The sequence below is a fragment of the Gallus gallus genome, chromosome 23 (assembly GCF_016699485.2).
Source record: "Gallus gallus isolate bGalGal1 chromosome 23, bGalGal1.mat.broiler.GRCg7b, whole genome shotgun sequence".
NCBI lineage: Eukaryota > Metazoa > Chordata > Aves > Galliformes > Phasianidae > Gallus > Gallus gallus.
This window is the reverse complement of record NC_052554.1, coordinates 4,980,574-5,004,306: the sequence shown is the minus strand read 5'-3', so window position 1 is coordinate 5,004,306 and position 23,733 is coordinate 4,980,574. Positions and strand designations below refer to the sequence as shown.

Here is a 23,733-nt window from a genome sequence, read left to right as displayed (position 1 = left end):
TTAACACTCAGCCTGAAGTTCTTGTGTTCAAGAAACGTTTAGATGTTGTACTACAGGACACGCTCTGGTGGGGAAATATTGGTGGTAGGTGGAGTCTTAATTAAATCTACTAGATGTTACCTAATTACAGAAAATCCTTCTACGCTCAGCTTACCTTAATATGAAGCAAGAGTCATTGTCAAGGATTTCTAGTAGATTTCTACCCACAAACACCGTTAATCAGTGGTTTAGTGGGAAAACAAACCACTCACGGTTTGGATAGCAGCGATGCTTTCAGGCTCAGCCACAGAGAGCCCCAGCACTGAGCACACAGCAGGAACAGCCACACCTGGGGAAAATTCCAGTCCAAAAATCCTCCTGCCCCAATTCCATCATCAGCTTTTATCACCCATCACAATAACATGACCTAATATAAATGCAGAGAACATGAACGGCCCCAGATGCTCTTGCATTTACCCCATTAGCTCTCCAGAATGTTCACATTTCGCCCCACCAATTATCCCACAAACACTCAGTGCTTCCCCAGAGCCATGCAAAGGGCTCCCAGAAAAAGCCCCACAGCATCAGAACACCACACACGTGGTGCATTACAAGAACCATCAGTGCTCTGTGCTCACGCTCCCAAGGGAGTTAATACGAAGTGACAAAAAGACTCTGCTAAAGGGAAAAGGGAGACAGGATCCCAGAGCTGACTAAGGATGACTCTTTAATTCCACTTATCTTTGCCCTTAGTAAAGAACCTCAGTCCCCTAACAGACACGAGCTGACTACAAAGGACCATGGCACAGGACCAAAGGTGACTCCACACAAAACCCTAACACCCATTTGCGTGCTGCTGGACAGCAAATGCTGCATCTCCAGGAATTCATTCCCCACCCTGAGCTCCAGCAAACCCCACACCGGTGTGGGCAGCACCCGGAGCCACACTGCTGCATGCAGGCATGGCACGTGTTGGAGAACACACTTGCACTGCTCCCTTTGCCTCCTCCTCCCTTCTCACTGCCTTTAAGGTAAAAGCTCTGTTCTCCTGATTGGTAATTAAGTACAGCTCACCCAATCTGATTTGTCAGAGTGTTGAAGGGATGACCAAGGAGAAACAGGTATTTGTTGGAAACAACTGACTTACCAAATACATCATAAGCACGCTTTCCCATCATCTTAATTACTCGAGGTTTCAGGCCTGCACTAAGTTAGCGACTAAATTAAGATCCTTGCATTATGATCACCCGACAAATCATCAGCACCAGATGAAAACGTTTGAAGATGGCACGTGGCCTCACTTCGCTACTTCTCTCTTCCTTGTCAGCTGCTGTCTGGTTATGTCACGTAACCACAGACAGATATGAAAAGGTGCAGAGCGGCTCCCAAACCCCACAGCAATCTGAGATCCAAAAATAACTCCAAATATTCAAATTTCAGTCAGGTCTCTGCTGAGCTGCTAAGCCCAGCGCGGTGGGAAAGCAATCAGGAAAGGAACCTGATTGGAGCATCCCCTGCACAATGACAATCAACGAAGCACAATTTGCAAGATTTGCAAGAAGTATTCTTGAGCAACTGCAGCTTTCAGATGTGACCTCCAGTGGCAGTTCAGGGACTCAAAGGACTCAAAGGACTCAAAGGATGGGCCTTTGGGACAGCTTGGTCTGCTGAGCGCATGCAGCTCAGGTGAAGAAAAGCCACGTGCGGCCCCAAAGAGAAGTTACAAATCTTACCTAATGGTTGAGAACACAGCTCTGCTATGCAAGCCAAGCATAAAAATCCACAGTTTTCCATGTTCTCGGGATCCAAGGAAGATTCTGCCTTGCTTGTGGTGCTTTCACTGCTAAAAGCCAAGGCACAGTGTGGGGAAAAGCAGAATCATTTAAGAGGCTGAAGAAGCAAGGGCTCTGAAGCAAGCTCCCATTTTATCAACCACAGCAAAGTCATAGCGAGAGATGGCAAGATCCCTGCACGTCTAAATTAAGACACTGAAACACATTTAATATTCACATACTCATCACAAACACGCAGTGCAAATTCCCTAATATACAGTAAAGCAGTTTATTAGCAAATGTCTCATTGGATTAAGTCTGCTCTTATTCTATTAGGGAACTTTCACACCACATTAAATTGCAAGACAACCGGGTGTTTGCCAGCACACGATGAAGGCAATTATTAACCCTTCCTTAGGGCTCCTTAGGAAGGTGCAGGTGAAAGGCATATGCGTGACACCGAGACATCAGGCTAGGGGGACTCTTAGCAATATAAACCTTAAATGGAATACCAGGGTTTTGGGAAAATGTTAGCATCCTTCATCCCTCAGCACATCAACACAGAAGCCACTCATTTATACCCACATCACTCAGCTCTCCCAGTTAAGACCTACTGAAACAAGTCAGCCATGCTCAACAATACAAGCTTGAGTGGGAGAAGCAGGGAGGCACGGTTCCTCTTTGTTAGCTGCTTTGTTGATAGGCCTTGAACAACAGTGAACAAAGCAGTTACCTTCTCTACAGAAACAGCTTTTCTTTCCCTTTTGTATGCTTGCTTACAGCTTATTATGGCTCACCTCCTGGTAGCACCAGCTTTGATGAATGACGTGTGGTCATCCATCTTCAGGTGCTGCACTTCAGTGATGAATGGAGTACATTTGGAAAGCAGTCCGTGAAAAAAACAAAATTGATAGCCAATGGGGGAAAAAACAAATGAAGAAAGAAGAAAAAAGTCCAATGTTGGGCAACAGCTTCAGAACTTAATGAAGTGAGATAGATGAATGAAAAAATATGAGCTGAACAAAGAGATCAGACAGCAAACAGCACAGAGGAGCAAGATCCAGGCTTTGCAATCACTAATATAGAAAGGTACAGGAGAAGAACACAAGTGTCCATCATGTACGAGCCCACATCTCATTTACTACTCTAAGTCCTCTGGAAGTGCTTTCAGTTATCTAAAAAACTCCCACAATACCTTTTTCACATAATGGCCTGGGTTGGAAGGGACCCCAAGGATCACGAAGCTCCAACCCCCCGCCACATGCAGGGCCACCAACCTCCCCATTTAATACCAGACCAGGCTGCCCAGGGCCCCATCCAACCTGGCCTTGAACACCTCCAGGGATGGAGCATCCACTTTCCTCCGTGGCACACCACTACCTGAATGTATCACCTACTCATTAGAGATGAAATTCTCACGCTGCTCCGTGCTCCTGCAACTTGCATAAGCTTCGAGTTGTGCAAAACATTCATCAGTGATGCAGAGAGAGGATATGATTTGTCTCCTGAACCTTCCCCACAAATGCAAGACCACACATCAAAAGGCAGCAGCCAAGCTGCACCTCAGAGGTTTGCTGTACCAATGGACTGTATCACGATGCCCTTGCTGGTAATTCTGTCCATAACATATCATGCTTAAGAGTAGCTCAGAGCAATAGCTGGCCACAGTTATTCTATGGTGTCCTACTGATTTACTCCGCCACAACCCCACTTCTGAATTCATTTCATTCATGGCTTTTGCTTCTTCAGCAGAACCTCCCACTGACACATAGAGGGCAAAAGGAAACAGCCAGCACTGCCGATGAGCAGAGCCATTCATTGGGGGCTTCTGAGAGCAAGAGATGCATATAAAGTTTCATCAGCAGAATTACACACTAGCTGCTGTAGGCATCCTTCCCATAACATCTGAAGTGAGGCACTACCCTACCTTCTGCTCCAGTGATGAGGTCCCATAATTAGGATGATTCCCAAGAACGGTTGCAAGATGAAGATTTATTTACATAACTGTACATGAAGAGCTGATTCTCACCAGTGTTTCTAATTCAGATTTTACAGTTGTGTTGGAGAAGATGCTGAGGTCAAAGGACCCACACTAAAATAGTGTGAAGGAAAACTTCCAGAACTGCCCATGTCCAGCATCCTAACCAGGATTCAAACACTGGATGCCACCACTGGCCCTTCTCTGAGCACATTACTATCAGATATCAGCAGCCATCAGACACCCATCACACAAAAATGGTCAGACTGTCAACAACATACAGGAGTCATTACTCCTCCAAATGCAGAGAACTGGCATACCGTTTAACAGCTGCTATACAGTAATTTTCCACAATCAGCTCCTCATTAACTTTTTATTAATTTCAGGATGGTACTCTGAAGTCTTAGAAACCAAGCTCCATGGAGAGGCCTCATACTAAACTATCTTACTCGATAACTCCTTACCCCTAAAGATCCATCAGTTCAGTCAGAAGTGAGAGAACACCACCCCAGTCCAGCTGATGGGCAAGCCTCAACTTCAGTAATTTGGGTGATTCCCCACACAGCATTTGGCAGAGATATAAACTGCAACCCATTATCCATCTGCCCACTCAGAGAATCTCCTTCGGATTGAAGGAAGCTCCTCTGCACATTAGCTTTGCTTCCCTCTTGCTCCATTTTCTAATTAACTTCTCTGGCTATCTAGAATGACTTTTGATAAATCATTACTGTCAGGCATTCAGAGAAACACATCAAACTTTATCAGAGATAAGAAAGCAAAAGAGCTGTAAGAACTGCTCATGAAGAACCCCAGCTTATTGCTGGATGCACTTAATCCTACTGGCAGAAATAGGAATAGGTTTATAAACATCTCTATAATAGGCAATATACCTTGTTCTCAGGTTCCCCTGCTGAGGCAGTCCATCGTAGATAGATAATACATCGAAATCTTCCTCTAGTGCAAAGGACTGGAAAACAAGCTGTATCCTGTTCTGCTCCTCAGCAGTGATTGTCCACGTGCAGTTTGCATAATTTGGATATCCATATGGAAAGCCTGGACTCTGTATTGTCCCATTGGGGCCGTGCAAAATGTGACTGCAGTTCTGGGCTGGTGAAAGAAAAGACAAAAGTACGAGTCAGATGGAGCAGAGTACAAATTCGACATCATCTCCAGCCAAACAGATCGTGCAGGATTCTTCCCACTGAATTTGTTCTTCCCCAGGAATTCCTGGTCATGGTGAACACATAAACACAGTGCCTACAGGTGCACCGTTTGTCCTCCCTGCATGAACTCACACCCCAGACGCAATCTCCTGCATGTAAAGCTGTGCTCAATCCTTACATCCCCCAGCTTGTCAGGGTTGCCATAACTCGGGTGCAGACGTAGCACCTGGATTTGCTGAAGCTCATGAGTTCACCTGGGCCCACTGCTCAGCCTGCCAGGTCTCTGTGGATGCCATCCCATCCCTCAGGAGCACTGACTGCACCACACAGCTTGGAGTCATCAGCAACCTGCTGAGGGTGCAGGCTGAACACATGGCAAACATCTGCCGGGCCATATTCCTAAGGCACTGCCCTGACTCCACAGCTGAGGCAGAAGCCCCATCCTACATCCGCCAGCCAAACACTTAAAGCCTCCCTCCATCAATTTTTCCTTCCCCAAAGCACTACCTGTGAGCACTCCATCCCAAAGATAAAGATCAACTGCCATGATGCACAATTTCCCGATATATGAGAGTTTTTCCTCTCTCTCTCTCTCTCTCTCAAGGGAAACTAGTACATAAATATGTGCTGGGGACAGCCTAAATGACAAATTCTCCTCAGTGCTTTCCTTTCTTCACTGCTACTTTACCAGAATGTCTTTTGAGGCGCAAAGACAAATTCACTCACACAAACTTGGATCTCTGCAGCTCTAATGGAATAACCCCCACTCACCCACACCAAAATGAAACTGCAGACAGTTTGCAAAGCAACTGCTGTGAAACCGAAGGCAAAGTTTCACCTTTATCCTATGGCAGCAAACCTGCTGGTCAGCGTTACTTACACGTGGGCTGGCTTTTCTCATGGGTCCTGCCTTGCTTACTCTGCTTATGCATCACCTGTGCCTGTTGAGTTGCAATGAATCAGACTAGAAGTTGCTTCTTTGATTTCTCACTGCTTTCTTAAAGGCAGCCATGGCATTTACGCTTCTGCGTGCCAACCAGCTACAGGTAAAGAACTGCAGAGTAAGGCTCATTAAAGCCAATTACAATTAAATCGACCTACTTTGGTGCAAAAATGGCCAGTGAAACCTGTCTCCGCAGGATGGAGCTCACACCTCCATGAATCTAAAATGGTTAATCATATTTACTACCCGGGGACTCTTTTTGTATCATGTTTATTACATCAGCAAGAGTTACGACAGCCCTATAATCCACGGGGGACTGAAGCTGAGCTAGGCACATAACTCATTAGCAAGGCCAGACTCCAGTACTTTGCATTGCTGCAGCACCTGGCATCTGCCTCTCTCAGTGCAGTTTGTCAATATGAATGAATACAAGAGCAAATCCTTCCTCCCTCCTCCACCTTAGCTCCATTTCCTTGCAGGATGTGTAAGCCAGGTGCCAGCACAGGACTGGGAATGGCACAGAGGGGTACAATTGAGCTGGCTTTGGTTTAGTGACTCAGGGACTGCCAAAGGCCCATCACTTCCAGTCCTCTAGGATTCCATCACAGCCTCTTCTCTTCACCCAGACTGGCACACAGTAGGCAATGCAGCAGTTGAATCTCTATCTACTGCACATCTTTAATCTTAATTGTAAGTAAATATCATCAGAACAATGTAAGGGAAGTGGGAAATTGGAGAGGCTGAATCTCTCCTTTTCCTGATGGCATCAAAGCCACCAGCGCTGCATGGGACTGAGAAAGTAAATTCAAGGTCAGAGATGCTGCATTCCAAACACTTCCAAGATTATATCAAAGACAACAAGATTCAAGATCAATATGAATTTATGCTACCCTTGCATAATTAGTGATTAAAGCAAAGAATAGGGCCTCAAACCTGGCTGAATAAAAACAAATACAGAAGAGAGAATTAGGACACAGCTCTATGACATATCCAATCCATCTACTGACATAATTGCCCGTCCATGATTCTGACCAAGATGTGCCATGCACACAGCTAACAAAACTGCTCACTGCAAAGCAAAATTAGTTTTCCAAAAGCCGCCAATCTGAAAAGCAATATATACTTCATCAACTGTGATAGTAGGGAGCTTCGTTTATATTGGACACTGATGGAAAAGTCAGCAGGCATGGGAAAGAGATCCAGGAAGCCCAAGAGAATTTATGCATGCTCTGTAATTTGTTTTCAGGTATGAGTTAGCTCAGCTCAGGCTTGACTGACAAAACCTTATCTGAAGTACATGACAAGGAAACACACTGCTTCTCCTCTGAATGCTTGCAGAAACAATTCTCTTTATCCCTTTGGCCCAGGAGCACGAACAAACAGAGAGGTTTAAAAGGACAATGCCAGTCGGTGCTGTGCAGTTCAGATGAGTTCACCTTTGGCAGAGGACACAGAGGACACCTCCCTCACCGCCCCCCCACCCCACTGCAGGCTGACACCCACCCGGTGCCCTCCCAGAACAATCCCACATCCCCCTCTGCCACTCCTCACCCAAAAGCCACAGCGAGGATGAGAACGGTAAACACTCACAGCCAACGGCTCAGCTCCAGCATCACGGTGCAAATATTTGTGTAGATCTCCCCCTGCTAATACTGTTGCTCACTGACTCCCACCTCCTGAAGGTAAAACACCAACATGAAACTCAGCGGCAGAGATGCGTCTGCGGGCAGCTGTCCTATTTCAGGATGGGGATGAGCAGCCTGAGAACAGAGCAGATTCCAACTCGCCCCCTGCCAACGCAGCCTGCCATTTTCAATTCTGGAAAGTGGTTTATTATGAGGGTGTATCTTTTTAATGACTGCATCAATGTGATTTTATTGCAGCAGCGCTCGGTTTGCAGGCAAGGACAAAAGGCACTCTCACGCCTGGCGCTGCTCGGTGGACAGAGCCTTTCAACCACAGAGATCTCAATCTACGGAAGAGGAAAACACCACGACCCAAAAAGACACATCAGTGGAAGGATTGGGGTTTTGCAGAAACCATCTCCTCCCAGCAGCACAACCACCACCTCCTCAACAACAGAGCGTAAGGCAGCTTCACCCTGCCCAGCCTGCAGCACTCGGTTTGTGCTGCGCTCACTGCCTGAACAATGCCAACAGTCGGATCAGCAGCACTTGCAGACCACAGACACAAGGAAAAGGATGAAATATTTACCTTGCAATAATGCTCACAGAGGAACCGTATTTCTGGCAGAAATAGGGGCTGCCTGCAGCATTTTATAACACACAGCTGATCTATTTGCCACAGAACTTAACTTGACTGGACACAAATATCAGCCAAAGACAGCTCTGACTGCCTCTTGCTTGTTGAGCTGGGAAAGCTGCAAAGCCCTCTGCATGGAACCCATCAGTCTCGTGCCATGAGAAAGGCAGAGTGCCCCAGAACAAAAAAACAGAACCTCTGGTAATAATGGTAGTAACATAAAGTGCTGTTTGATGGTACAAGTGTACCCATTCCCTGTACAAAAGACAAAACTCCAAGGTTGGGGAACATCTCCCACCTCCTTCCACCTCCTTAAGCTTACCAGGCTGGATCCGTGGCAGTAGAAACCAAGGAAGCATTTTAACTGCTCAGATTCACACCATATTAATCTCTACGATGCAAGTCTTAGGAGAGAAGAAAACAGAATTTACTTCTGAAGTGCTTCCTAAGATGCAACTCCGTGCCCTTTGTTTCTCAGCAGAAAAAAACTAATTTAGCTAACATTGATGTATGATCACTGCACAACTCAAGGAACAAATATCAAGCCATTGTATACTGAGTCGCTCTCAGTAGCGTTGGCTGCAGGTGATACATGGCTGCCTTCTCCTTAATGCAGCACTGCTTCGTATCATCATTTTCTGTAGTTATTGTTACTTAGGAACAAGTGTTTCTGGCCTGTATTGTTTGAGCCTGCTCAAGGAAACAGATGAACATAAAACACACTTTCCACTGTAAAACTGAAATGCACACCCTGCAGATGAGCACATTCCCTTCTGAGCTGAAATGGCAGGGCCAGATTCTGCTCATGCATCAGTAACTGCCCCAGTTCTTCTACGCACTGCTCGGAATCATTCACCTTCACCACATGAAGATCTTTAAACACATTTTTTCCTTTCTTTTTCTTTTTTTTAATATTTTTAAGCACTGCTTGGTCTGCCATCTAAGTTAAGAAAAAGGCTCCTTTTCCCAAGCTTCGCTGTTTTGAATGATTTATCTGCAAGTGACTGTGCCTTCTTACATAGCAGACTCCTGGATCTTTACAATCAGAACTGGTTTACCCATAGGCTGCCTTTCATTCTCTTATTCACACAATTCAAGTGAACGCACAGGGAAAGTACCTTCATACTTCATAAATTAAGCCTTGTTTCCCTAAGCATTCACCTTTTCATAGTTTTAACTTAACCTGCAGTCTTATTTCAAAGCCCACGGGGTAATAAATAATGCAGACACATTCCATTAACTATAACTTTTAATCAAAAGCCACTGGATTCAAGAACATCATCAAGGGGATGATTAACATCTCTGATAGCCGGTGCCTTTTCACTGCGAACACATGAAATGAAGAACACAAGGGCAAAGAACACACATTTTATCTGAATCTAGCTCACACCCCTACTGCCAGGTCCCAAAAGGATCACAGCATGGGCCTCAAATCCAAAGCAGGGCACGAGTTCCATACTATAGTGGATTTGCACAGCACTGTGGGGGCGTCACAAACCCAACACACCATCCCCAAATCCAGCTAAGTCACCCCTCCAGTTCCAAGGCTTTACTTCCTCCCATCCAACAGCCTCTCAGTCCCATCACCACCCCTCTATCCCACTTACTGCTGGCTGAACAGCTCTTCCAACGCATCTTGGAAGTGACACACACACACATTCCAGATGCAGAAAATCCTACATAAAAGCATGGCAGCCCTTCCATTTCCCAAATTTCCTACATAACATTATAATTTAATAGTTCATTATTACACAATAAAGGCACCTCCACTGAAAACACTGAGGACAACATCTCCAAAATGTTAGAAAGTACCATCGTGGATGAACACAACCTGCTCGATGCTTCCTTGTTCAATGATGTTTCTGAAGCCCTGGCCAGGTTCTGGACTCCCCAAACCCTTCCAGAACTGTCTGGGGCCAAGAACTGGCCAGAATGCTGCAGTTTGGGCAGAGACTGAGTGGATCTCTACCCCATCCATGTAGATGGGATGCTGGTTGTCATCCCTGCTTGTACATTCCCCTCCTCAATACCCAGCTAACCTTCTCCCTTGAAAGGAAGGGAAAAAAAAAACACAATAAAGCTGAAAAGACTTATTTTTATATTTCATGATTGAACCTTGAAAGGGCATACAATCCGAGCAGCAAGATCAAACGAGTTCTGATATGCTGTCCTGAAAAAAAAAAAAAGGCAGCATCCCATTTCAGGTAACATCAAAAGCCATTGCAGGGCAAAACTTAAATCAGAAGAACATGACAGTGCACATATGTCTGTCTTACAGCTGCACTGCAGCCCCTGACATGTTGAGAGGCCAGAGACTTCATCTGCTGGAAAGTAATGCCTTGTTGGGCTAAGACAAATTGCTGCAGTGAGTACATGGGTCATGGCAGCAGCTGCCAGATCATCCCCCGAGGCTGAAGCTCCCTGATTCTAACAGGAGGACAGGGCAGCACGGCAGCTGACCTGACACAGGCTGTCCCCTGCCTTGGCACAGCTGGGACTTCGGGCTTCAAGACCTTTATCAGATTTGTATTTTAAAAGCAGATTGCTATCAAAGGGGGACCCAAAAATCACACTACGTGGGGAGTAGTTGCTAAGGACTTGAGCTGCACTGTGAACACCACAGCACACATCCCTGTTGGGTTATCAGAGACACTGCTGTGCCACGCTGCCTTCCCCAGGTGTGTGCTCTATCTTTCTCAGCTACTTTAGAAGCACTTACCCCAGCAGATTTATATAGCACTTTACCATCTGAAATGCTTACAATCTAAACAGAACCAAAGCGAGCTAGAGAACAGGACAGGCCTTTAGCAGAAGATTTGCACCAGCGTTTCAGAGATGGCACAACCAGCAAAACTACATCATCTTGTGTTAAGGGGCTGCTCTACAGATGAATCACTGCATAAGCAGATAGACAAAACGATGTCAATACACTCTGTTAAAACACAGCAGGAATACATCTACTTTTAATAATCATCTAAGAAAATCCCTGCTATTAATGCTAAATAATCTAAGCAGTATCAAAGTAAATGGAGAAGTCTCTGTTTATTAAAGATACATAAATGATTTCTTTTTCCCCTCAGTATTTTGTACCAGGACCCTTTAAAACACTGCGTTCTCTTTGAGCTTGCTCAAGTTCACAAGCTGGAGGCAGATGGGACACACATCCCTCCATACACATCCGATCCAACAGCGAGCAGGCAGCAATAGATGCAATGTCAGACAACACTCCCAGTATGAGCAAAACAGATCTTTGCTTGGCCAATGCTGATGAGGAACCTGAATTACTGAACTACCAACTGCTCCACAGCGCAGCACGCCTCAGCACCTTTTAGTCAAATTTCAGCTTTCGCCATCTTCCCTGGAAACACGGCGACAAAGGGCACCACAATGACTGCTTCATCTGGAAAGGCGTGTAGAACAAAGCAGAGAAATGGGGCTGCCTGGAGCACAACAGGAGAGATTGTTTCCACGCTCTGCTGACCCCCAGAGATGGCGTTCAGCCAGGCAGTTTGTTGATGCAAGGAGTGTACGTAGAGGAAGAAAACTCTGCACCTTTTAACAATGAACAAAGAGTAGGAAACCCATCAGCAAGGGCAGTGCACTACAGCTCAGCCAGGAGCAGGGTTTGGCTTCAGCACAGCTCCAGCTGAGGATGTGCCACATTGGTATCTCTGCGTATTGGCGTGCAACCACAGCAGGGGACTCAGTGTAAGATTCCTCATGTAAATGGGGAGAGAGTGGGAGGAAATGTTGATTGTACAAAGATCTACATCACACATCCAAACGCAGCCGTACAGCTCCGAGCAGCATCTGTGGTTGGTGCTAAGCACAGTCGGGACCATCCCACAGCCCCAGCGCCAGGCTGTGCTCTCTGCAATGGGACGATGCTCCCCCACCCGTTATGTGACATCACCTGCTCAGCTCTGAGCGCTATCAGTTATCCCAAATTCAGCCCCAGCGGCCTCTTCTCAAGGGATGCAATTTTCTCCCTTCAAAACTTTCCCTTTCAAGATCATCTCTTAATCAGTTCTGACTGCTCCCTGAGCACCACCACTCCTCTACGTTGCCATTGTCAGCATAATAATCACACCAAGCACTTATACAGTTATTTCCATCTTCAAAGCCCTCCACAACCATTAACCAATTAATGCATATTCTCCTCACGCTGCCTCCAGTGTGAGTAACAGCCTCACCAGGTTCTCCCACCACCTCCCTTCATGGCTTTTTGGTTGCCCAGGTATCCTTCACAAATACCACAGCCAGTCTCACACTGCTCAGGTTTGGGTCATTCTTCTGCAGGTTTGGTGCTGAATTTCCTTATGACAGACTTGCACCAGTTTCCACTCCTTTTGCCAAACCTGCATCGCCATGAGAAGACCTGCAGTACCTCTGGTGTTATTTGCCTTATTAGATACAAAGCAGTGCATCCATCTGTAAGTACAACACTCCCTTGAAGGCCACCAAGAAGGGAACTTGTCCCAGGAGAAACCTTTGGCCCAGCTACGAGTTCCCCCACTATCAGCAATTTCACTGTTATACTGATGGAGAATTAACAGCCCAAAGGGAAAAACGCAGTGGGTACAGATTTATTTAGAAGCAAACCTGCCCCATGCTCACGTAGAGTTGCAAGCATTTCTTTGCCTTCCCACTACGTTTCAACTTCTGGCTTAAACCTTTAAATGTCAACAGAGCAACCTGGTTATGTTTTCATCTGTTTGTAATTCCCTGGAAAGCCAGGAGCTGCATCAATCTGCAACTGCTCGTGGTAATTGCAGGGCAGCCACCCGTCCTTTCCAGCACCAGGAGCTCAGCAAGAAAGGAGACAGAAGTTCTGTAGAAGAAAATGACACAGAACAGACTTCAAATACTCAGCTAAAGCCATAACCAGCACATGAGCTGTCAGCAGTGACCAAGATCTTACGCCTGTGGATAAAAAAAAATGAAAAGCCCTCATCCTGAATAAGCACACACTCCACTCCATTCTTCTCCTGCACTCAATAAAGAAATGTGCTCTACATTTACAAGTGCATCGAGATCTTCCAACAAAACACACTGCCAGGCGTTTGCATTGTAACAGCTTGCTCCTCTATTATTGTATTTGAATTACAAAAAGCAGCAAACAGAAGGCAATTTCTCCTGGGAATTTTTGTTGGGATATAAATCCATTTTCGTATTTGATTCAGTTAGCAGCACTTTCACATCCACATCCTTTAAGTACAGCTGCGCTTTGTATTTACTACCAAATGCCTCCTGCTCACCTTGAGCAACCAAGGAAAGTCACCAGAAGTCCACACTGCACAGACTTCACAATTCACTTTGCCACATGAGCCCCAAACCCACCCAGAGCACAAGAGGTGACAGACTGATGAAGAAAGGTTTCCACCTACAAAAGGTTTCTAACGAATCACACGCAGAAGAAAAAGCAACCAGATGAAACATCTCAATTAAGCTTCATTGCTTTCACATAAACCACTTTTCAATGCCCATCCATAATACCAGTACCCAATCTACACTCTGAAACTGAGACACCAGGCTGCTTTTTCTCTTCTTCTGCTCCACTTTCTCACAATGAGCACCAACCTGAGGCACACAGTGTACGACTCCCAAAGCACACCCATGCCGTTGCTGTGTTCTATGGCCTCCATCCATGCGGTCTCAGAACTTATTTCCAGTATATTGTACTATTTTCTTTTTCTTTCAGCTCGTCCGTTCCTTTGAAAACCTCATTTTCACCCTCGGACTTTCTATTTAATCTTAGTTTTCAATCCCAAAAGCAGATCAATACCTTTCTTCTTCAATCTACATAGCTCTCAATCAAAGAGTTAACAAGGGGTGAATTGCATCGACTTGCAGGTTCAAATTGGGTATTTTTTTGTAAGAAGCCTCATTTGCTAAATGCAGTCATGGAAAAGGAAAAAGCCTGCCCAGAACAGCATTGGGTTCCTAGGCAAGAAAAAAAAAAGGTTATAATTTGTTCTCTAGTTTAAGTCTGCTGCAGCATTTAGTGGGAACAAATGACAGACCCTCCCATAAAACATCATTTTCTGGAGCACTTTAAATTCAGTGAATTAACTCGCCGTTGCTAAGCCGACTTCCATCAGTTAGAATTGATTCAGCTATTTAGGAAGAGATGATGACAGCATGGGCTGCAGGACCCCCTTCTGATGCCCTAATTCTACCCGAAGGTACAGCAAACACCACCACTTTCCAGCACTGAAAGATCTGTGGGTCTGAGCCACCTGCATGGAGCCACCACAGCAGTCCTCACCATGGAGGTCCAAGGATTTCATTCAAAAAAAGCCACAAAAACCGTGATGCTTTCAGCCTGCTTCAGCTCCAGGCTCGAAGCAAAACAATGTCTGGAGCGTGGGGACCATTTCACACATTGTTCCCTCAACAAATGTGTACCTGCCAGGTTTTTTTTAATGTGTGTTTTCATTAAAACACACTGCCAAAACACTGAAACTCCAACACAATTGCTTTACCATCATCTTTCAAAATGATGAGAGTCATCACAGCTCCTGGAAGCAGAGCTGGAGCCCTCTGGGAAAGGAAGAGCCCCGCAGAGGCTTCAGCATCTTCTCAGCCCATCCCAGGACTGGTTCCCTATTTAGGCTGTGTGTAACTCAGCTTTGGAAGAAATCCCAACGCAATCAGGGACGAGTTCCCTACCCTTCAAACACTCATTATTACGGCAGGTGGAAGCTTCTTTTCACCATCAACACAGAGGTTTTCCAAGTGGTGCTTAAGTTTAATAGAAACAACCCAGGATTGCGGCTGACAGATGTGCAGCGTCCACAAGCAGCATCTAACCTTTCCATAATGGAGACAAAAACACAACCGAGGGATATAAACAATATGCTGCACGATGCAGGTCGCATCTTGTAAAATGACAGCGGCTTTGGGAAAGCTCATTATCCTTCTGAGGAAATGGGTTTCTTTTTTGGAAGGATATACGTTTTTCTGGATATCGTTAACCGGTGTATCAAATGGGAAAGGAATACTGAACGGTGCCTTTGTTGCAGAAGAAAGGAGCTGCCATTTTCTGCACCTCCAGCTTGGCAATGGCTGCTCGCTGAGCATCACATCAAGCGCCTATCTGACAAAGGACCAGATCCTCCCTGGCCCTGCAGCAACGAGAGGAGGAAAGAATCCTGCTGAAGATAATGGAGGGACAGAAATGAGAGGGAGGAATGGCTGAGGAACAGAAGGAGACCCAGAACATCCTTACATTTTCAAACTGCAGGAGCGACTCTTTTGCAAGACGCTTAAAACGCCAGCTAGAATTGCTCATTTCTGCTCAAAGAACAGAGAAAAAGAATTCCCTTTACAAGCCATTAGGTCTGAAGCTTGGGAACACACCGGTAACAAAAGCAGAGCGAGGGCAGAACTGGAACAATATGCAAGAGATTACACAACCAAGTTCTTTGACAAACTTTCTATTACAACTAAAAAGATGAAAATGCAGCACATGGCTTCCACTGCTTTACCTAAATAACTGCTCAACCGCTACCAAAAGGCACCTGATCAGGAAACAACTTCTCCATTTCATTCCTGCAATCACTGAAACTTCCATCTCCATCACACATCGGGTAACGCTGCTTTTTCCATCCTGTACAAGAAGCTGAAGCTCACACAAACTGAACAACTGCTTCAGAACCAATGAGTTTGCAGGGGGTCCAAACCTCAACAGCCAGCCCCCCTCCCCTGCCAATGCTCTGCTTTTGTCACAGACCTAATTCCTTGATCCATAGGATCTAATTCCTTGACGCCTTTGGCGAATTCTTAGTCCGCTGCAGGTCTCCTACCCTCCATTCTGTTGGAGCACACAACTCCTGTAAATGCTGTGCTGCAGTCTTCCACTAAAAATCACAGAATCATAGAATGGCCTGGGTTGAAAAGGACCACAACGCTCATCGAGTTTCAACCCCCTCCTACATCCAGGGTCGCCAACCACTGGACCAGGCTGCCCAGAATGTGGGGCAAAATGCACCAAGGTGGATATATATGAACAAAAGACCATGCAAGTAATACACCACAGCCTACAGAAAGGGCCGAGCAATCTGTGCTGGAGCAGAAACTGCCCTGCATTCCTGACTTCTTGCCATGAGTGCTTTATTTCTTGAAGTTCAGCAGCAAACAGACAACTTTCACCTTCACGTCATTCCCAATTAATCCCAAATTGTACGTGAAATGATTGAATTCACTCCATGCAATCAAGGGAGAGAACCAAGAGCATAAAACCTGTGAGGCTAATCAGCAGAGCGCAATTTGTGTCTGCTGAAAGCCTATCACAAACACACCCAGATCCCTCTGCAGAATAAATCTGTAAATCATTTCAGGATTTTGCGGATTCTACTCACCCCCATCTTACAGACAGGGAAGTGAAACAGAAGGACAAAGGCTCCCATTCCCAAGGACTTCCAGGAGCCAACAGCCATGGAAAGCAGCAGAAACTGAGCTGCAATGACTTCTCGAAGTAGAGAAGGAACATAAATAACAGGAGAGCACTGGACCATAAAATCCCCAGTGGTGGGCAGCTCTCTGGCTCTGATTAATTCATCTTTCCCATCTCCCTGTTTCAGTGCTCTTGCACCTCCTACAGCACCTGGCTCTGGATGCTGGTGGGGCCATTATTACCAAGCTAGTGGACTGGGGCAGGGAGATGTCCTCCTTGGTCCATACCTGAGCTGACAGCCTGAGAAGCAGCTAAATTCCTACCTTAAATACAACACATGTGGCACAAAGGCAGGCGGATGGAACCCAAATGAAGCCATTTCATTAGCACAGAGCACACTTAGCATTCCAGAGTGCTAGCACAAGCCAGAGGCCAAAGGAACCAATCTTCTCTTTCTTTCATTTTTAAATGTCCTGGATAAAGACACCTTTATTGATATTCATTGTTGTTTTATCTGCCTTGAAATGGGAACTGCAGACATTTTGATAAATGGATTGAGAAATTGTTCTGTTTCGGTGTAACTACAGTAAAATGCTTTCACGTTCGCTGGGGCAGATACAGCTCAGACAGAGAGAAAACATCTCAGAAACATCTCCTCTCAGCAGCGACAGGATGGCACTTATGTGCTGCAGTAGCAGGAGGAGAAGACCTCAAGTTTGTCCTCAGTTCTGCTTGGAACCTGCTGGCTGACCTTGGGCAGGGCTTTCTGCATCAGGTCCAACCTCATACCCACTCACTTATAGGGAAGTGGACTGACTGCTTCTGCCCAGTGCCTTCACTTAAAGCATTAACAGCAAAGCATGGTTCAACATGGAGAGTAGAAGGGAAGAAAAAACTTGTCTGTAGGACATAAGATGCTCTTTATTTCCTTCTTATTACAGATGGAATCCTGCATGTTGAAGTCACCACAAAGTAGTACGGAAGAGGCACAAATGCCAGAGAACACTGAGGTGCATCCCAAGGAGGCCTTGGGGAGAGCTTGGCAGCACTATTAGCAAGCCCAGTCAAAGGTACATATGAGTACAAAGCTGTTCTCTGGTGGTGCTGCTTGCCCCTCACACATTGCCTTTAGACGCTGCACTGCTGTCTCCTTCAGTCTTTGCAGTCCTCCAACACTCAAGAAATACATCCAGTATTGTTAGCATTTGGATTGCTGTCTTCCAGGCGAGGGCTGCCTCCAACATTATGACCACATAGGGCTGGGCCTTTGCTCACCCACAGAGCTGCAGCAGTCACCACCCTACAAACATTGTATGGGCATCACAGAATCACTCAGCATCCCAAGTTGGAAGGGACCCATACGTCCTTTTAAGTGACATTCCCCTTCCTTCACTCTCTGAATACCACGGACAGGCCCCCAAACCTACACATCACTTCATTTTCAAGCAGATTTTTTTTTTCCTGCAGTCAGAAACACGGAGAGAATTTTTTTTTTTAATTACTTTTTTATCACATATCTCCCTGGCAACCACGGCTGGTCCGGACCTTGCAAATCTTCCTGCACTGCCATGAGAGCCATAGCCCACCAGATCTCCCTGCTGCACAATCATCTGGGCCTCGCAGCCACGACCAGCAGCAGCAGGGCTCCCACAGCCCCATCTCCTCCTCCCACCAGCAGACAGCAGTGGCATACAGTGCATCACAGCAGCGATGCCTGCACCTCAAAGACAAAATCACTGCAGTCATTCCTGCACGGGGCTGAAGCAGGGAACGTAGCTCGGACTGGAAAGGAAAAAGGAACACCATATTCAGTCCACTGTGAAGCAACACAAGAAAGCCACAAGTCAAAAAACCCTCTGCTCCACTTCCACATGGGGCAGGTAGAAGGAAATGGCACACAAGCTCGCTGCAGCATACTATCTCCATCCTGGCCGTGTCCATGGTAGCAAAGACTGAAACGGAGTTAATTTGATTTCTTTAATCAATGGGATTTTCCCAGTTACACATTAACCACTATCAGATCAGTCAGCCACTGCATAGCATGGCAGAGGCATATTTATTTTGCAGATTACTGCACTGCATCATGTTTATAGCAAGTAAAGTACATTGATTTCCATAATTGCACTGTACTTCACTCCTCCACAAACAGTGTGTAAACACAAACTCTGGGGGCTACCATCGCCAGAGTGCTGGGGGTTTTTTGCATCTCTCTCTTGATTTCTTTGAAAGCAGTTTAAGAACCTACATCTCAAAGCACCTTCTTGTCCCCAAAAACAGATCAATGAGGCAGTCACTCCTGTTGAGGAAAAAGCATCCTCTACAGCAGGAATACAACCTATGACATGAATACGCTATCAACAGCTCAGCTACACCTTGAGCCCTGAATCACCTTGGCAAACACAAATCCACTGGGATCTACAGCAGATTGCCTGGATCACGTTCCCTGCGCCCATTCTGACAGACGCATTCTTTTGACAGAAACTTGTAGACAACTGGAAGGCAGCCACCGAGGATCAGCAGAGCAGACATCCGCCTCCGTACCACTGCAGGCTGCCTCGGCTGGGAACCATCAGCCAGCTGAATACAGCATTTCCCTAGGAGGTATGTGACATGACAGACCAGATCTGCAGCAAGGAAAGCTTGAGCTTGGATGTTCTTCAGCAGCACCGAGAGGCCACGACAAAAACCAGAGTGATGGGCAATGGGGAGTCATGTAGCAAAGGAAAGCCTCCTGCACCCCAAATGATGAACTCCATCAGCACAAAGAATGAGAAGACAAAGAATGAGTGAGATTGCTTGCCAAGGGTTACACAGTGAGGCAGCACCACACACTGCAGTGTTCCCCATAAGGGTTAATAAGGGTTAATAAGACCATCTTACTAAGACCACCTTCCCCTGTGCTCCTCTACCTGCTGTATGGGCATGTGGCTCCATGGAGAAGGCCATGACAAATGCAGACACTCTTCAGGAAGAGCTCATGAGAGCACCAACCTCCATGAAGACGTAAGAAGTGTGCGCCAGCCAAACCAGAGTGCCACAGCTGCCCAGGTACACATGGACAGGCACACAGAGAGGGAAGGATTGGGCCAATCCCACCCATGTCACCCTGCTGTCACGCAATGAAAGCCTCCAGCCCAGGCCAAGAATCTCCTCCTCTGCAGACCCAAAGGCGAGGAGATAGCACTGCAACACAAAGCCCTCTGTTGTGCCCACCCTCCCCAGGCCCTATGGCCAGTCTGGTCCCAAGCAAACAGCTGCACCCTCTAAATGTTTGCCAGAGCCACCTCCCCTCCTGTAACAAGAGGCATCAGCAAGACGTGAATGAGTAAGTGGGAATCATTCATTCCACTTAGCACTGATATCTATACTGCCTCAGTGCTGGTGGAAGGACTCATATCAAAACGATATGCTCAGCTACTATCATCAAATACTGTAGTTTCATCATGTGCCACAATCAAATGTAATCAAGCTAGCGACTGTTCCCTTCCCTCCTACACAAACATCCATCCACTGCTTCAGAGAGTTAATCTCTCTCATCCTTACCCCTACAAAAATACGCTGAGTGCTTCACAGCTGAGTTGCTTCCCCAGCAGAGCAACTATCCCTGAATCACTCTTCATCCCGTGCAGATTTGAGACAACAGAACAAAACAGAAGGACGGTTTACAATGGAGATGTGTACACATACATCAGAATTCATAAGCAGCTTCCTGCTCCTCTGCTCTTCGGAGGAGGAATCTGCCAAAACTCTTTTCTGTCAAGAAACACAGAAAATTACAGTGGGATTACATTGGTGAGACGTTGTTTCAAGCCACTGCAACTCTCTGTTAGCAGCACAAAACGAGATGTTGACTAGCAAAGCACAGTGTGAATAATAACATCAAGATCTCCTTCGGAATAGGCCTTCAAGAGAAATTGCATGTGTGCACCAAACGCACACACCCAGTGCACGTGCCAGTGCCAATGCACAGCTAATTACCCAGTGCCAATGCACAGCTAATTACCCAGTGCCAATGCACAGCTAATTACCCAGCAGAGGACAGAAATATTTGTGTTAAGACCACCTGTTTTCACCATCAAGAAATCTCAGCACGAGATGCACTTTGTTTCTGAGCAGCCATACAAGAGCCAGTCTGCTCCCAGCCAAACACCATACTCACTGCCCTCCTCAAACCCAACGGCCATCCAATTACCACACCACCAAGCAAAGAAAGGGAAACCACGAACCACTTCCTCTCCCATTCGCTCCCATAAACTTTGGTGTATGGTAGAACACCTTCCTACAGCTGGTTCAGCTCACTGCACAACAGCAGCTGCCTCGTTTTGCTTCCCCGTGCATCTGAAGGAAGCACACACAGCAAACAGCCATCTTTCAGAAGGTCGTTGTTGGGCAGCAGAACCACAGCCAAGCACAGCTGATGTGATCTCAGGAGGATTGCTTTCCCTTATTTTTTTTCAGCTGGTCAGAACCACCAGCCGGTAGTTTTATATATATATATATTTATATATATATATATATACATACAGCTCTACTGCCACACTATGGGTACTCGTGGTTATTACTGCCCGCACAAACCCCAACAACTGCTGAGATCAGAACTGAAGTCTCTGAGGAACTTTGCTCTACCGAGGATCCCCGCCTGCCCAGCAAAGGCAGCAGAACCGCCGGGCACAGTGAGCTCCCTTCCTGGGGTTAAGCCCCAAAACTGCACCGGGTTCTGCATTGAGTTGGTTGTGTTTGCCTGGTGGGTACCATCACTGCGCTGTGGAGCTCCTGCAGCAAGGCAGCGCCGGTTGCAAGTGGAACCCTTACCCTGACAAAAAGATCATCACTGGGATTTCAGAATCTGGTGAGAAGGAAGAGCCAGGACAGAGCCCTCATTGACTGACACCTCTAATTCTGATGCAAATTAAGAAGAAACGACAACAATCTTGCGTCTGAAAAGCTCCTGCAGATTGACTTGCAGAGGAAAAAACAGAGCACTGACCACTGGATGAAGGCATCAAACTGCACTCCGAATGCAGGGATAGAGCCAGGGGCCTGGAAAGGAAGGATTAAATACTGAACAAGCAGGTACAGAAAGAAACTGGAAAATCCGGTGTGAAAAAAGCTACGGATAGCCTGAAAGAAGGCAAGAGAGCTGCAAAAACCTGACACAATAAATCTCCTTTAGGTATCTCTGCATCATTCTGTTCGTATCTGAAAAGCACAACAGAAACTGCTGGAACGGTTCTCCCTTGTGGACAGGCAAAACGCTCCTGCCGAAGAAAGGGAAAGAAAATCATCACCGAAAATAAATACTCATCCCTAATTATGGCTTGTGGGTTGCTGGGTGGTTCCACCTCCTTCCCTAATAGATGCTTCCAGTTAGCACAACTCCTCGGGTCCACTGCAAGAGCAGTCGGGAGGAACAGTTAATTATTCCGAATCTCTTTGGAGAAAGTCTGTCTTACATAATAAAATGAGTGTTGCATTCTAAATCACACGAGGATTTCAAGAAAAAGAAAAGCTTTTATACACACGAGCACACACAGGCATGCATTCCTCCAGCCTAGGATGCAGCAGACAAGACAAACATTACTCAGAAACTCTTGGAAACGAGGGCACAGCAGCGTTGAAAGAAGGCTGCCAAGCACAGCTCTCCCACTCTTCCCCCTCCCACATACACAAGGACGGTCCCTAAATATTTGCTGTTTGCACCAGAAATAAACTCCAGTCCATAGATCTGCTTTTGCTACAAGGTCAGCTGCAGGAGCCGGGGAGGAGACGCATGCACGCTCCCCCCAAATTGAAGTCTCCCTCTCCCAAGTCAATCCATGCATTTCTCACAATAATCACCACGCTGAGGCCAAGGAGCTCATCTGTAAGAGCGTATCAAGTTCAAATGCAAGGGGGGACGAGAGGAAAGTGCTTCCATTTTCATTCAAGGAGAGCAAACCTATTTTATCAGCTGTGGTCAAACGCCGTGGGTACTGAAATAATGAATTAAGATGCAAGGGAAAGACAGGGGGAAAGAGCAATGGCATTTCTCACAGTCATCCTGTGCATCACACAGCAACCGTGCACAAATTATTTGACCCGTCAGAGAAGGAGAAATACTACGGGGTTCTGTGAGGTATTACATCATTGGAGACAGTTTCTCTCCAGCCTCTGGGTGCAACAATCTTGCCTGAAGAAAACTGAACACTCATTCAACACTACAGGGAAGCGTGTGCTGACATACAAACGCATACACACACACACACACACACAGAGTCCCCTGGAAAGAGGATTAACAGCGGTCCCAGGCCATAAGCAGCAAGCAGGGAAATGCCCCCAAAGTTGCCAGCCTTCCCCAGCACACTCACCGTTCGCGGAGGCAGCCAGCAGCCCCACGGAGAGCAGCAGCAGCCGGCTCCAGGAGCTCCATTCCACCGTCATCAGAGCCAAGATCCCCAATTTCCCCCAATTCCTTCCGAGGCTGCAGCTGCATCCCGGCCGGTCCCATCCCAAGGAAGGTTGCATGTCAAAGGGCGGCAGGAATGGGGCGTGCTGGGGGTTGGTTGGTGGTGGATTTTCCCCCCTTTTTCTCCCCCTTTGCGATTGGGATAGTCCTCGGCTCGGCTGGAAGAAGAGGAGAAAGGCAAGAGGAGGGGGGGGGGAATAAAAAAAAAAAAAAAAAAAAAGCAGGTCAGGCTTGCGATTTCTTTTTTATTTTATTTTTTTTTCAGCCCAGGGAAAAAAAAAATCCCACCGCATGGAAGGCTCTGAGCTTCTGCAGCTGGAATGAACCAAGTGTGGCAGCAGCTCGGGGAGAGGAGAGGCGAGGAGAGGAGGGCTGGCTCGTCCCTCCCGGTGCCTGTCTCCGAGCCAGCACTCCGGCATCAGCGGCGCGCAGCCCCCGGGGATTTATACTTTTTTATTAGCCACTTGATTAATCGCTCCTGTATCTTTGTTCTCCTCTTTCCCTAAATGCTGGGAGGGGGCTCGGGCGCTGCCGTGAGGGGCTGCCGTGCAGCCAGCGAGCAGATCTGCCTCGTTTCTGCTTCCTGGACCCAGCACAGTCCTCCCACCAGCCCCCGCCCCAGCACCACCACCGAGCCGCAAATTACGCTTTAGCATGTTTGGGCATTGTTTTTAATGCACGCCACAGGTTTCTGGTGTGGCAGCCGGCCCCGCAGCCCCCCATTTTGCAACGAGCACAGCGTGCCCACGGACACACATACAGCATCTCTGCTACGAAGACATCTGCCGGGGAG

At 46.7% G+C, this 23,733-nt stretch overlaps 1 protein-coding gene across 3 annotated transcripts in view; it reads right to left on the bottom strand.

Annotated features, from left to right (window-relative positions):
* CSMD2 (CUB and Sushi multiple domains 2) overlaps nucleotides 1-23,524 on the bottom strand; it is a 232,004-nt gene extending 208,480 nt beyond the window's left edge. For 2 of the 3 annotated variants that reach the window (XM_015297825.4, XM_046903586.1), the window contains exons 1-3: nucleotides 23,229-23,524; nucleotides 22,843-23,098; nucleotides 4,620-4,836 (exon numbers count right to left, since the gene is read on the bottom strand). In XM_015297825.4, coding sequence (XP_015153311.2) covers nucleotides 4,620-4,836; nucleotides 22,843-22,999 — 374 coding nt within the window. In that variant the 5' untranslated portion in view covers nucleotides 23,000-23,098; nucleotides 23,229-23,524. Of the gene's footprint in view, nucleotides 1-4,619; nucleotides 4,837-22,842 lie in introns of all 3 variants that reach the window. The other variant, XM_040651777.2, reaches the window with a different exon arrangement.
* Nucleotides 23,525-23,733: the final 209 nt, after the last annotated feature.